Source organism: Suncus etruscus, chromosome 8 (assembly GCF_024139225.1).
Source record: "Suncus etruscus isolate mSunEtr1 chromosome 8, mSunEtr1.pri.cur, whole genome shotgun sequence".
Taxonomy (NCBI): domain Eukaryota; kingdom Metazoa; phylum Chordata; class Mammalia; order Eulipotyphla; family Soricidae; genus Suncus; species Suncus etruscus.
The window spans coordinates 48,377,435-48,393,580 of NC_064855.1; the positions used below are offsets into that span (position 1 = coordinate 48,377,435).

General features: G+C 36.5%; 1 protein-coding gene across 3 annotated transcripts in view; it reads left to right on the top strand.

Moving 5' to 3' along the window:
• Positions 1–16,146, top strand: part of PDS5B (PDS5 cohesin associated factor B) — a 194,594-nt gene that overhangs the window by 58,354 nt on the left and 120,094 nt on the right. For all 3 annotated transcript variants that reach the window (XM_049778744.1, XM_049778746.1, XM_049778745.1), the window contains exons 2-7: positions 5–131; positions 3,302–3,505; positions 7,542–7,628; positions 7,733–7,830; positions 9,378–9,504; positions 12,688–12,768. In XM_049778744.1, the coding sequence (XP_049634701.1) occupies positions 24–131; positions 3,302–3,505; positions 7,542–7,628; positions 7,733–7,830; positions 9,378–9,504; positions 12,688–12,768 (705 nt within the window). In that variant the 5' untranslated portion in view covers positions 5–23. The remainder of the gene's footprint in view (positions 1–4; positions 132–3,301; positions 3,506–7,541; positions 7,629–7,732; positions 7,831–9,377; positions 9,505–12,687; positions 12,769–16,146) is intronic.

A 16,146-nucleotide genomic window follows, 5' to 3' on the forward strand; every position in this document is an offset into this window, starting at 1 on the left:
TTAGGGATAAAAATAACTCCATCATGGCACATTCAAAGACAAGGACCAATGATGGAAAAATTACTTATCCTCCTGGTGTAAAGGAAATCTCAGATAAAATATCAAAGGAGGAAATGGTGAGACGGCTAAAGGTGAGTAGATTTGGGTTATGTATTTTATTTGTTTATGGTGGGAGGTCATGATGGAACTGGTATAGATATTTTTTGGGGGGCAGGGTGCCACACTCGGTGGAGCTCACCAGTTGATTCTTGGCTCTGCACTCAAGGATTGCTATTGCAGAGCTCCTGAGACCTTTATGGGTGTAAGGATGAAACCTAGGTTTGCTGTATGCGAGGCAAGTATCCTGCCCATGGTACTATCAGTCCATATCCCTAGGTATGTATCTTATGAGGACAACTTTAGGATTTTCTACATTTGTGTTTGAGAAAAAAAATTCAATATGCTTTATTTTGTGGAGGACACAGTAATGCTTTGGCTTATTGATGGTCAAAGGCCACAATGGCTACTTTGGGTGTTGGTGCTGGGAATCAAACAAGCCCATGCATGGCTTGTGTTTGACCACCTGAACCACATCTGTGGACCTTTAATTCATTTTTATTTATAGTAGGTTTTGTCCTTTTTCTCCTCTTTTATTTTGCAAAGCAGCCATTTAATTTGAGGAAGGTAGTTTTGTATTCAGTTTTTTTTTTTTTTTTTTTGTGACACTGGGATTCGAACCAACCACCTTTGGTCCTGGATCAGCTGCTTGCAAGGCAAACGCTGCTGTGCTATCTCTCTGGGCCCTGTATTCAGGTTTTATTTTGAACACTTAGAGTTATTCTGAAGATAAGTTCAAGATTTATACTTTTAAAATTTCTCACCTTCTGAGAAATGCCACACTGGTATAGATTTGATGGTGAATTGCCTTTGGTTTGTTTGTTTTGGCCATACCCAATAGTGTTTAGATTTTATTCTTGGCTTTGTTCTCAGAGACCACTCTGGTTGGCTCACAGGAGCATATGGGATGCCAGGGATTGAACCTGGTTCTGCCATATTCAAGGCAAACACCCTACCTTCCTACCTGCTACCTCTGGCTCCAGAAGGCAAATTGTTTTAGATGAGGCTGTCTCATTGTATGACTGCATCTCTATTTGTATTTTTAATGTTACACCTTAAAAAAAAATGGAATCACTATAAACTACAAAGTTACCAAGATATTCATGGTTGAGTTTCAGGCATTCAGTGTTCCAGCACCAGTCCCTTCATCATTGGACATACTTTCCACTATAGCCCCCAGTTATTCTCCCACCTCCAGTGGACTCTATGGGGCAGGGGAGGGAGGCTATTGCTCCTGTCTGCACTTGATCACTTCTCAGGGGATTGAACCAGAGTCAGCTGTGTGCAGAGCAAGCTTTATCTGCTGTGCTATCTCTGGCTCCAGTTCTGTTCTCTCCCTCTCCCTCCTCTTCTTCCCCTCTCACACCTCCCTCTTCCCACCCTCTCCCATCCCTCTCCTTTCCCCCTCCTCTCTCCTCCCTTCTCTTTCTTCCTCCTCTCCTCCCCCTCATTCTCCCTCCTCTTTTCTTCTCTTTTATTTTCTCTCTTTCCTCATTTGAGAGCGTTCCTAGTCTAAGAAAGCAAGTTATCTAAAAAGTAAATAAAAATTTACTACTTGAAATAATGACTCGACAGGAAGAGGACATTCTTGTAATATATATTAAAAACCCAGGCAGAGACTCTGGTACTTGGTGACTATTCTAGATTACTAGTATTTGCAGCACCACCTAGTGGATGCCAGATGGTCCACCTTCTTATCACAGTTTTCTTTAGATCTTTAATCCTGTCATTTTGGGGATTGAAGTAGGAAAATACAAACAGAGGGTTCATTGTTAGTCTAATGCTGAAATTAGGGAAAGCTTTTCACAGAATTCAAGCTATACCATCTTTCACCTGCTTTCCTCTGCTTATCCTATAAATGCCATTGCGTTTTGTCAGTGAATTATCTCTATCGTTTTTATTATGGCTTAAAATATATTTTGAATTTGCATATTATAATATATGGAATAGTTTGATGTTTTGATGAAAAAGTAAATTGTAATTTGAGGTTTATATTTACGGCATACTTTTTCTCTTAATATCATTTTAGAAAGGGGTATTATTTTTGGCGGGGGGTTGGGTCATACGCAACAGTGCTCAGGGGTTACTCCTGGCTCTGCACTCAGAAATTACTCTTGACAGGATCGGGGTACCATATGGGATCCGGGAATTGAATTGGGGCCCTTCTGGGGTTGGCCGAGTGCAAGGCAAAGGGCCTACCGCTGTCTATCTGTCGGGGTACTATCTTTTCCAAGGGCAAACTAAGTTTGGTTGTAAAAGTGAAACCAGCAGCACTCTATGAAGCCAATCTTAATCTAAAAAAATATCTGGCTAGCTGGTTTGATGGATAAATGAAAAGTGTTTACTTAGTCTTCCTTTTTTTCTGTTACACTCAATGGGATAATGGGAGCTCAAGGGTGTTGGGGTTAAACCCTGTGGTTCCTGCATGCTAAGCATATGTATGTTCAGGCCTTGGCTGTGAACCATCTCTAAGTACATATTAGTTGCTTTATTGTTTGTTTGTTTTTGGGCCACACCTGGCGTTGCTCAGGGCTGGCTCTGCTTAGTGATCAAGCCTAGTGGGCTTGGTATATAAGATGCCAAGGATCGAACCTGGGTTGATTTTTTTTTTTTTTTTTAAAGCTATTTATCCTGTCATTTTTTGGGTTTTTTTTTTGTTTTGTTTTGTTTTGTTTTGTTTTGTTTTGTTTTGGGGCCATACCTAGCCAAGCTCAAGGCTCATTCTAGGCTCTGTGCTCAGGGATCACACAAGGCAGGTTTGGGTACCCTGTGGAATGCTAGGGATTAAATCTGGATAGGTCTATTTTTCTCTTCGCGCGCACGTGTGTGTGTGTGTGTGTGTGTGTGTGTGTGTCTGTCTGTCTCTCTCGTTTGTGTGTGTGTGTGTGTGTGTGTGTGTGTGTGTGTTGGGCCATACCTGGCAGTGCTCAGGGATCACTCTTTGTGGCTCTTGGATGGAAAGGTGGTGGTGATATTTTGGGGTTTTGGGAATTGAACGTGGGTAAAACTGTGTGCAAGGCAAGTGCTGTACCTGCTGTAATCTATCCCTATCATAATAGTTCAGATGGGTTTTATTTTTTCAGAGAAGCACTTTCAGGGGAATACAGTATATTTATTGCAAGTTAATCTTTATATGTTATATGATTTATATTTCCAATGACTGTACTTATGTAGGGAATTTATTTTTTGTTTTCTTTTTGAACAGATGGTTGTAAAAACTTTCATGGATATGGACCAGGACTCTGAAGAAGAAAAGGAACTTTATTTAAACCTAGCTTTACATCTGGCTTCTGATTTTTTTCTAAAACATCCTGATAAAGATGTTCGTTTACTGGTAGCTTGCTGCCTTGCTGATATTTTCAGGATTTATGCTCCTGAAGCTCCTTACACATCTCCAGATAAACTAAAAGTAAGCACTAATTTAAAAAATGTCATGATTTATACTAAAATTATCAATCTAACTAAAATGGGAGTTCAAGTATCTATGTCATTTCTAGGGATCCATTGACATTAGATGAAATAATCTTTTGGTAAATTTTTGTTTCCTTGAGCACTTTTGTAAGACAATTTTTGATCTTTAAGATGAAGTAGCTTGGGGGACAGAGAAAAATTATAGTTGGTAAGGAGCTTATGTCACTGACCTGCATACTGTCCTAGTCACCACTGGTCCCCCATTACTGCCAGAAGTGATCATTGAGCATGGATCAGCTCTGTGCACTGTTGGGTGTGGCTCAAAACAAAAACAAATACTAAAAAGCAAACCAGAAAATACAAGTAGCTTAGTTCAGTGTATTCTAGCCTTTTAATATCAGTCATTTAATGTTAATATTAATTTATATTCTATTTTATTGTCATTTGAAGTTTGTTTTTACTTTATGAAAATTCACATTGAAGAGTATGTTTAAAATAATGCTAATGGCAATTTAAATATATAGTGTAAATCTAGATTATAAAATGAAAACTATAATGTGAGTTTCTTTGAAGAAAAGTAATGAATAAAATTTTAATGAAAATGTAGATGTACTCCTAAGCACACTGTTACTATAGTGGTAGTAAAGCTGTGTGAATGTGTAGAGTCTTTAAATAATGAAATGAAGTAATTTATGTGGAAAATGCTAGTAGAAAGCAAAAAAATCTTTAGAGCTCTTTGAAAGAAAGCAATATGGCAGAATAAGAATAAAATTAGAAATATTGACATTACTCAAAGATAATTATTAAGCTACGTATTAGAAAATGAGTACATAGGAAGATTATTAATACTCAATATGGAATATGGCAGATGGTTTAGGTTGATTTCGCGTAATACATTGATGTTAAGTTCTATGAAGTGATTTACAGTGGTTTAAAAGCAAACTAAAACAAAACAAAACAAAAAGAACCAAGACTGCAACCAGCTCAGGCTTGGTTCTTATAGTGATGGTTCTTGTAGTGATGGAATTTCTTTTTGATAATTGAAGCCAGAAACCTGCTTATTGATCAAGTGTGCCAGAATTCCAGCCTGGAATATTTGTTTTAGGCCTGTTTGTTTTATGTTTTGACTTTGTTTAATAAGAGTCTGGAAATAGTTTATCTTTTAGGGCACATACCTACATGGAGTTTGACCCTGGTTTGCTTCCCCAGGCGCTCTTGTTTTTTTTTTTTTTTTTTTGGGTAGGGGGAGAAGGGCATACCCATTGCGCATGGGCGTTACTCCTGGCTCTGTGCTCAGAAATTGCTCCTGGCCAGGGAAGGTTTATATGAACATCCTGATGACGAAGAAATAGCAACAATCTTGATCTAAGGGCAGATTGCCCTTCCTCATCACCTAACAGTGAGATGAAATCAGAAGACCCTCCTTGGATCTGTGCAAAAACAAGATCACTAATTTCAGAAGACTGACTACAACAGCCGTCACTAAGCAGAACTTTTTCTTATGACGATAAAAAAGCGACTTCTGAGCACAGAGCCAGGAGTAACCCCCTGAGTGCCACCAGGTGTGACCCAAAAAGTAAAAAAACCAGAAAAACCCCCCACCAAATTGAGTGCTTGCTTTGGCAGCACATGTACTAAAAGTAGAAATTAATTTAAAATTTTGAGACAATTAAAGATGTTTATCAACTGTCCCCATGGGAATTGTGCTTATGTTTTTGTCTTTTTTTTTTTTCTTAAAAACAACAAAAATATTTGGGTCACTCCAACTAAGCAGTGAGGTAGAATCAGGGTTGTGTAAAATGCTGGGCAGGTGCTCCAGCTCTTTTCGCTGTCTCGTGGTTATGGACTTGTAAACTTTCCGCCTAGAGGTAGTTGATGGTTTTAAAAAGTGGTGGTTTTGGTTGACTTTAGGTTTTCCATCTTCCTTATGAGGTATGTACATGGTCAGCATTCTGAAGCAGATGAAAGTCAGTCTTTTGCTTTTCATGGATTCTCAGTTTGCATAATCAGTGCTTTCTCTCAGGGCATTAGGATAATGAAAAGTCCTTCCCCCAAAAGGTAAGGGGCAGTGGCTGGAGTGATTGTGTAGTGGGGTTGGATGCTTGCTTTCTCTGAGGCTGACCTAGGTTTGATCCTCTATGTCTCATCTGGTCCTCTGGGCACATCCAGGAATTCCTGAGTGCAAAGACAATAGTAATTCCTGAACATTGCCAGATTTGGGACCCTCTCTCAAACCAAACAAATGAAGACACCAAAAGAGTAGCTACAGATCTTTTTAAAATAGAACAAGATAATGAAAAGAAAGTCAAAGAGTTGAGATTAGTTTCTTTAGATTATTCAGTTAAAGATTTTTTGTTTTTGGGCCATACCCAGTGACGCTCAGGGGTTACTCCTGGCTCTGTGCTCAGAAATCGCTCCTGGCTCCGGGGGCCGTATGGGACGCCAGGAGAGAAAACCTTTTAAAAACCTTTTTAAAAACAACCTTATTTTTTTATTTTTAGGGGAACATTTTTTTCCTTGGGGAGGTGGGTTCCTCCAAGTGATTTGCTGGGCGCCTGGGCACCACTCCTGGTCACCACACTCCGCTGGTTCAATGGCAGGGCTGTTGATGAACTTTTGCTGTGCTGGAGCCACTAGGACAAACCCAGTGGTGCTTTGGGAGCTTAGATGTTGGAAGGCTGTTGGTGCTTAACTGCTGTACTATTTATCTCCTGCTACAATTTAAGATTTAAATGTTAATTCAGAATTAACATTTTATATTTTTGGATTTTGGGTGATGTTCTGGGGTTACTACTACTGGTTCTATACTTAGGAATTATGCCTGGCAGTGCTTGGGGGACAGGGACATATGGGGTGCTAGGATTGAAACTGGGTTGATCATATACAAACAAGTACTTTATCCACTGTATATCATGCTGGCCCAACATTTATAAATTAAAGATTTTCAGGGCTGGCGAGGTGGCGCTAGAGATAAGGTGTCTGCCTTGCAAGCGCTAGCCAATGAAGGACCAAGGTTCAATCCCCCCGCATCCCATATGGTCCCCCCAAGCCAGGGGCAATTTCTGAGCGCTTAGCTAGGAGTAACCCCTGAGCATCAAACGGGTGTGGCCTGAAAAACCAAAAAAAAAAAAAAAAAAAGATTTTCGAACTCTTCAAAAAATCTCTCGCTAAACATATAATTACTAATTGACTCTGGATTCAAGTCCAGGTATATGAGGAGAACAGTAAAAAAGTCAGAAGCAAGAGATGGCAGTAGACAGAGGAATAATAGGGAAAATCTTGTAAATAGATTTACTGAATAGGAAGCCTGACAATTTTTCTAAGTCTCTGCAACTTACTGTTCTTTTCCTTGATTTTTATGTTGTAATTCCAAGTTTCCTGAACTGAATGGTTGCTGCATAATTACCATTTATTTATAGTGCTCTTCTCGCAAACGTGATCTGCTCTCAGCTTTGTAACCTTTATAATTTTTTCTAATTATGGCATAAAGTTTAGTTTTATTTAGTTCTCAAGTCTTTATTTTTGTGATGATGAGGGATTGAATTCAGAACCTCTTGTATACAAGGCTGGTGCTCTGCAGTTGAAATACATCACTAAACCTGTCTATATCAACTTGCTTTAAGATGAAGTTTATATTTTTCTACTTTAAGATAATACAGATGATTTACTGTTACCTTGAAAGGGTGATTAAGATATTTAGTGCTTTGTGATGTGATGATGCACTTAAAATTTTTGACCCAATATAACTTTTTAAACTGGTCTTTTTACAATTTATCATACTAGATACACAGTAGTGCAGAACTTTGTTTGAGGGTTTTAGTAGTCTCCCTACACTCCTCCACTTCCCACCCTCCGGCTCTGCTAGGAATCATTCCTGGTGGTATTTGGGAAGCATGTGGGATGCTGGGATGGAATACAGGTCATCTGCATGGAAGCCAAGAGACCTACCTGCTGTACTTGCTCCAGCCCTTTTAGTGATTATTTTTATGTAGTATTCATAACCTACAAATACTTTTTGTCTTTTCTTTTTCAAGGATATATTTATGTTTATAACAAGGCAGTTGAAAGGACTGGAGGATACTAAAAGCCCACAATTCAATAGATATTTTTATTTACTTGAGGTAAGTAATATACCTAACATGAAATTTTAGATTTTTTTTTTGATGCTGGTATAGTCTTATTAATTAAAATGTTTTTTTTTTTTTTTTTTTTGTCCTATTTTTAGAACATTGCTTGGGTCAAGTCTTATAACATATGCTTTGAGTTGGAAGATAGCAATGAAATTTTTACTCAATTATACAGAACTTTATTCTCAGTTATAAAGTAAGTATTTTATTATTACTATAAATTTCTGAAATACAAAAAATTATTTTGTCACTTATATTTTATTTTAGTTCTGGACCACACTAGTGGTGCTCAGAGCTTACGCCTGGTTCTGTGCTCAGGTATCTTTTGTGGAGGTGCTTGTGGGACTGCATGGGGTGCCAGGGATCAAACCCAGGTCAGCCACATGCAAGGCAATCACCCTGTCTGCTGTACTATTGCTAGGGCCCCAAGAATCTTAGCAAACACACATGCACACAATAATTTAAAAGAATAATAAAAAAAAAATAATCCAAATATCTTTACAGTGACTACGGATTGTTTTTGGCTATTCTTTTTTTTTATTCATTTTTTTTTTTCCTTTTTTGGTTTTTGGGTCACACCCGGTGACGCTCAGGGGTTACTCCTGGCTATGTACTCAGAAATTGCTCCTGGCTTGGGGGGCCATCTGGGACACTGGGATAGAACCGTGCTCTGTCCTAGGCTAGTGAGGGCAAGTCAGAAGCCTTACCGATTGTACCACTGCTCTGGCCCCTGGTTGTTATTATTGTTTACAAGATGCAAGTTTTTAAGTTTTATGCTTTTGTTTTGGGACCATATCTGGCAATGCTCAGGGGTTACACCTAGCATTGCTCAGGGGTTACTCCTGCCTCTGCACCTAGGAAGCATTTTTTGGTCTCAGGGACCATCTGGGATGTGAAGGGCCTTATCTACTGTACTATTTCTCTGGCCCCAAATTTATGCATTTTTAAAGCCTCTATAATAATATTAAATGAATTCTTGAGTCTTTTTTTTCTATATCATAACAACACACATTACATACTTTTTCTTTTGGGTATTTAAAAAATAATCTCTCAAAGGGCCAGAGCCATAGTACACCAGATAAGGTGCTTGCCTTATGCACAGCATACTTCTGTTTGATTCCTAGGACCCTATATCATTCCCTGAGGACAGAGTAGGAGTGAATGCTGAGTACCACTGGGTGTGGCATAAAAACCAAAAAGCAAATGAGATAAAATATAAAATTTTCTTTAAAATAAATTTCACCAAAGCAATTAATTTGATTTTTCTGAATTTAAGGCAAAATTAAAGTAGCATTTGCTTACTATATTGTGAGAGTGGTTAAAATTAGGGAAAAGTAATCCAAGAAATGTAGTTAAAAAAATTTTTTTTTATTTTATTGTTACGACACAGGAGAGGGCCGTTAGTGATATTTGGAGAGATAATACAGTGGGGTGAGAAACTGGTCATGTGTCTTACCCAGGTTCAATTCCTGGCAGCACATGTATATATGTATATATGTATACATCTATATATTTCTTTGAGCCCTACTAGGAGTGACCCCTGAGTACAGTGCTAGGAGTAAGCCCTGACTGTTGCTGGGCGGTGGAAATGCAGACAAAGATAAAGGAAAGAAAACTTTGTGAATGTACAGAATTTGAATTTTTATTTTGTTATTTCAAAATAGTATAATGTTTTTTAGTACCGTGTTATGAGTATTATGCATTTAAGTTATATTTAAATAAATTACTAATTTTGAATTGCAGTAATGGCCACAATCAGAAGGTTCATATGCACATGGTAGATCTCATGAGTTCTATTATTTGTGAAGGTGATACAGTATCTCAAGAACTTTTGGATACAGTCTTGGTAAATCTTGTACCTGCCCATAAGGTAAGTAAATTACATAGAGAAATGTTTAAGATCTATCAATGCTGAAGTCTAGAGACTGCTTCTGATGTTCTTAATAAAAGTCTTTTGGGTTTCATTTTAGTTCCTTTAATATTTCATTGATTAAAATGAATATTGTGTTTAATGTCTGGTAAAATAGTATATTTTAATATAAATGAGAATAGGTTTGGTTCATGTAAAGTATATAATAATTTGGTTTCGCATATTTTAAGGAGTAGGTTAATTAGTAATAACTACTAAGTTGCTATATATTGGACAATATAAAAAGAAAGCAATAATGTAGATGTTCAGAGGGTGAAATTATTACTTTGTATGCAAAGGATATTGAGAGCTTTTCTCATTTGTGTATTGAGTGTGTTCTGTTCTGTTTGTTGAATTACTAATTCTTCATAAAGCAGTTAGAAGTATAATTATGTGATGCGCAGTATGTTAGAAGGCACAAAACTGATTCTATGATTTGCCCCATAAGAATCTGTATAAACCTAAATGTTTGAAGGGAGAGAGGAGGAAGGGAGGGAAGGGAGGAAGTTGACAATTAAGAAATATACTTGGGGCCGGGCGGTGGCGCTAAAGGTAAGGTGCCTGATTGCCTGCGCTAGCCTTGGACGGACCGGACCGCGGTTCGATCCCCCGGTGTCCCATATGGTCCCCCAAGCCAGGAGCAACTTCTGAGCACATAGCCAGGAGTAACCCCTGAGCGTTACCGGGTGTGGCCCAAAAACCAAAAAAAAAAAAAAAAAAAAAAAAGAAAAAAAAGAAAAAAAAAAGAAATATACTAAGAGGCCAGAGAAATAGTACAGTGGGTAGGGTGTTTGTCTTAATGTGGCTGACCTGGGTTCAGTCCTTGGCATCCCATATGGTCCCCTGGGCATCACCAGGAGTGATTCATGAGCACTGCCAAGTGTTCCTCAAGAAGCAAATGTATGAAATAGGCAAACCATGGAAAATTGAAATAGAAAAAGTAAGATGCTATCAATGTATAATTTAAATGTAAAATGAGCATAATAAATGACATCAGATTGCATTTCTAAAAACTTCATTTTATGCCAATATACTTGAGATTAGACAAAACAAGTTCCTCAAAAAGAAGCTTAAAATTTAGAAAAAAATTAAGAAAATATTCAAACTAGCTACAAAAAAGCCTAAAGTTCAACAAATTGCTATTTGTAAATAGTGTAATTTTCAAGTAGATCTTCTCAGGTTATAAAAATGAAAATGCAGTTTCTTTAGTGGAGAAGATATTTTCACAGGGAAGCTAGGCAAAATAAGCAATAAAGAGAATCTTAGGTTAATTTTTAAAACCATTGAATACAATATAAGATATAATAGACAGTAATCAGAAGGTTATAAAGTAGTGTTTACTTGATAACTGAACACACTGTTAGGAATATAAAGATGTTAGAAAGTATGAATTATAACAAAAAACTCCAATGGATAAGAAAAAGAGAAATCACAAGAACAGGACAAAAGGACCCATTGGAATTATAGTTATGTTTTGTAGCATAAGAAAGTATGTACACATTTAATGTTAATGATTGGGAGAATATTTACTCATTCTCATTCATGCTATAGCATATTACATGGTAAATCACTAAACAGCAATTAGAAACAATGGAAGTAATATAATGTAGATAAATCTGAAAGTACTCTGGAGGCCAGAGAGAGAATACAAAGCTTAAGGGTGCTTTTCTTGCATGCAGCTGAGTGCATTATGTATTGTTCCCTAGCAAAGAGCCTTGAGCGCAGTTGGTTGTAGTCTCAAAACAAGGAAACAAACAAAAATAAACATGAGAATTATGTTGAATTCATTTAAAAGTGTATAGTTCTTTGTAATATATATATTTAACAAGAATAGAGATTTTTCGTGAGGTTTTTTTTTTTTTTTTTTTTTAAGCCACATCTGGTTACACCTTGCTCTGGGGACCATATAGGATGCAAGAGAATTGAACCTGGGTCAGCTGTGTGCAAGGCAAACACCTGACCTCTGCTGTAGTATTGCACTGGCCGTGAGAATAGTGATCTCATTTTGTTTTAATGTTAGTCTTTCCATCGTCAGTCTTTAGAAGTACATTAAAATTTTTTTTCGTTTGTTTTTGGACCACACCTGGTGGTTCTCGGGTTACTTCTGGCTCCATGCTCAGGAACTACTCTTGGAGGGTTTGGGACCCTTTGGGATGTTAGAGATTGAATCATGGTCAGCTGTGTTTAAGAAAAGCTTGCACAAGCGCTGCACTACTGATCCAGCCACCCTTCATCTTGATTCCACATTTGTCCCTACCTGCACTCCCTACATCTTTAATTGCTGGGGATTGGAGGATGGGGTTGTATATGGTGCTGGAAATTAAATGGCTTTACATGTGCTAGGAGTGTGCTTGATCTCCTTGTTCTAAACATTATTTTATAAGTAATGATTTTTGTTTCCCGTTGTATCTATAGATATTTTTTTCTTTGTTGAGATGTGCTTGAATAATTCTGCTTTTCTTCAGCTGACCTAAACTCCCACGTCGACCCCACTCCCACATTCCAGTGTGTTTCATAACCTCAGTTCATCCTTTTAGGATGATTTTGTTTCTTCTGAACCTAAAGTAAAAGAGCTTGTATTTGTACTTACTTGAATTGATAAAGCTTTGGAGTTAGATTTAGAATTATTTTTTAACCTAATAAGCGTCTCTTAATTTTTTTCTCAGTATTTTACCGTATACTATGAATAAAACATAAAAAGGAGGGGACGGAGAGATAGCACAGTGGTAGGGTGTTTTGCCTGGCAAGCACTGATCCAGGATGGACGGTGATTCGAATTCTGGCATCCCATATGATCCCTTGAGCCTGCCAGGAATGATTTCTGAGCGCAGAGCCAGGAGTAACCCTGAGCACCGCCTGGTGTGACCCAAAAACAAAACAAAATATATATAAAGAATATTTTCTTGGGCCGAAATGATAGCACAGTGATCGGACGTTGGCCTTGCATGTGGCTGATCCTTGGTGTCCATATAGTCTCCCAAGCCAAGAGTGATTTCTGAGCACATAGCCTGGAGTAACCCCTGAGCATCACCAGGTGTGTCCCCCCCAATAAGATATATTCTTGAAAGGGATCTTACTGTTTAGTTAACTGTATTTTAATGGGATCTCATTAGAATTTATACTGCAAACATTTATGTTTTTCAGAATTTAAACAAGCAAGCATATGATTTGGCAAAGGCATTATTGAAGAGGACAGCTCAAGCTATTGAACCATATATTACCAATGTAAGTCTCAGTTAAAATTGGTTGTTTGAGGGATTAGCCAAAAACTTTAAATTGCCATAGAAAAAACATTTTGTATTGTGTAAATTATTAATGCGTTTTTTTCTCATTCTTAATATTTTCTCGGAGGTTAACTCATCTTGCATTCTTTTTTATTTTCTTTCACATTTTCTTGGAATTGTTCAGCTTAAATGTTAAAAAGTAAAATTTTTATTGAGCTTATACTATATTAACATTGGCTTCTACTATATTAGTATCAGTTGTTCAGCCTTGTAGGAAGATTGTCTATTATTATCACCACACTTGTCTTTACCTGTTTTCACCTATGCTGCAATCTTTTTTCCCTTTGGTAATAGGCAGCCTGCTATCTGTATCTGTTTGTTCTTATAAAAAAATAGTTACTATTCTGGCTAGCAAAATGCATTTTTAGATATTAGAAATAGCATTAAATTAGATAAAGCATAGGGAACTTTTCAGAAAATTATTTATAAATTTTGGATCCTAAGTTGATTTGTGTAAGCAGATAGGATTATCAGACCTTGAAATTGAAGGGATGTATGACTGACAACACTTTGGTTGAAGCTTTCTCCCTAACTTCCTATCCTGAAGTTGATTTCTATAAATCAGGAACAAAGGTGAAGAGTTTCAGAGAAAACTGGACCTTTCAGTATCATCCCAAATTTACTTTGTGAATTTGACTTTTCTGTATTGATTCTCAAAAGACATGTATTTTAGCTGTAGAAGCTTGTACTAATTTATTTCTAAAGTTGATTATTTTTGTATAACTCTAGTTGACCTCAATTAGAGCAGTAGTTGTCCATCTACTTTTAAGTTTTTTTTTTTTTTTACTAGAAGTTGTTTTTTAACCCATTTTGAAACCTGTAGACTAGGATATAAGTAAGATTATTGAAAAATGTAATAAAAAAAAGAAAAATGTATTGAAGACCTATACTATCTTATGTGTATTTATATTTGATTTATGTGGTTTATTGAAGAAAATTTTACTTGCATATAAAAATTAAAGTATATAAAATAGATCGTGAAAAGGTACTCTGACCTTTTACCTAATTATGTAATAACTTGGAGAATGTATTGTATAAGCATGTTTGTTGTTTTGGGGAGGGTGAACTTTCAGAAACTTGGAGAGTCAAATTATGTGACTTGTTTAATTAACTAAGATTGTTAGGGATCTCCTATTACTGATATGTATACATTTTATAAACCTTGGGTATTGTCTGAAGTCATTTTGTAAATAGTTTTTTCTAATGCTCACTATGGCACTTGAAGTAGCTATACAGATATAAGCATTCTTACAACCCTTCCCTTTTCCTTTGCTTCACAGTGCCTGAGAATAGCTCCTTGGCCCATTAAATACACTAGGTGAGCTCCTCCTGGTGGTCATTTACTTAAATTGATATTGCCAAGCCAGATGTGTTTTAGGGGGAACACAACTTTTTTTGTTAATGCTTTCTGTCATAAAAATAAGAACGTAACACTAGCCAACATCTTTTTTTAGAATTGGAGAAAATATTTCATTAAAAATCATAAAATAAAGTTTTCATGTAATGTTATTTGTGTTGGTTATTTGCTAGGTAAATAGGTTCAGTATTAAATTTGTGTGTGTTTGAAAACATATTAAAAGTTAAAAGACCAAAGATCTAAGGACATATTTTTGACAAACTTAGAAAAGTCAAGTAGGAACATTTATCACATATCTTTTTTTTTTTTTTAAGTCTTCATGTGATATTTAAAGGGGCTCTGGAGCCATTTCTGGCTATATTCAGCCTATCAGGCCAAGAGTTAAATGCTAGGGCTGGGAGTCTTAGGATGTCAGTGCCAGGACTTTTAAGGCCACTCTGTTATCGGTGTAGGCTTCTTTAGTCACATATGGTGATACTTGGGGACTTGCAGGACTGCATCTGGGAATGCTCAGGAGGCCACTTGGTGCCAGGGATCAAACCAGATCAGGCTCTTGTGTGCTAAAGTGTTGTGCTGTCTTCTTTTCACTTATGTTCATTTCCTACCCTTTGCCACAGAAATAAAACCCTTTCTTGCTTGTTATCTTTAATTGTCATTGTAAAAATTTTTATAGGGCCTTTCTGGGAGGTACTTGATTTGGCAGTACAGACCTGAAGGTTTGATGATCAGGCCTAGCAATGTTTGGGGTTTGGTAGAGAGGAGCTAGTAAGCTTCCGATCTAATTCATGCAGGCATCTCCTCCATTACTCTGGGTTATCTCCTGTCTGTTAAATTTTCATCTGAACTGGGGAGAACAAGAGGCATATGATCAGTAGTTTCAGTTAATATTTATTAATTTTAGTTTCAGTTAATATTTACTCTGGTACTTTTTTCATTTTCTCATTTTTTTGTTCCTGCTTTATTTGATGATAATTATAAAATATTATGGTTTATTTTCATTCTTTAATAAGTCTTATATTTCCTAGTATATTTCTGTATTAAAAGATTGCAAAATTTTTACTTTTATATTTATATTTACTTTTATATTTATTAGTTTTAGTTGCCTAAGCAGTACTCATTATTTGTCTTTGAGATACTGAATTAGTAAGTAAAAATAGAATAATAGAAATAATAATAGAAAAAGTAGAGTACTGTGAAATATACTTTTATCTCTTTTACTGACTTTTTTAAATCATGTATATAGCTATACTTAATTCATTTTAGAAAATAATTGTTATGTAGTACTTATGTAGTGATTCTTACCTGACAAATATCAGTTTATAGTAGATTATATATTAGATTGTGTAATAAAATTTGAATTTGATGTAATATGATAACTCAGTATCTTTTAAAATGTATGTATTTTTTGGGGGGGCTGGAGAGATAGCATGAAGGTAAGGTGTTTGTCTTGCATGCAGAAGGACGGTTGTTTGAATCCCGGCATCCCATATGGTCCCCTGAGCCTGCTTGGAGTGATTTCTGAGTGTAGAGCCAGGAGTAACCCCTGAGCTCTTCCAGGTGTGACCCCCCCCAAAAAAAAGTATATATATTTAAGTTAAAGATAATATCAAAGACAAAAATATACAGTGACTATTGAGAAAATTTACTGTGTGCATTATTTCTTAGTTATTTTATTTTTCACCACATATTTTATTGGTTGGCTTTTTTTTATTGGTTGGTTTTATTTATTTGTTTTTAATTGTTTTTGATTTCTGTACTATACTCTGTGGTGCTAAGGGTACTCCTACTCCTGGCAGGCCTCAAGGGGACCATATGTGGTGCCAGGGATTGAGCTTGATTCAGCTGTGAGCAATACATGTACCCTACCCCTCTAAACTGTTACTTTGGTTCCTAACTAGTATTTTATTCGTAAGTTTAATAAGATTGCACAAAATTGTGTTGGATCAAAAAACTATCTTGATA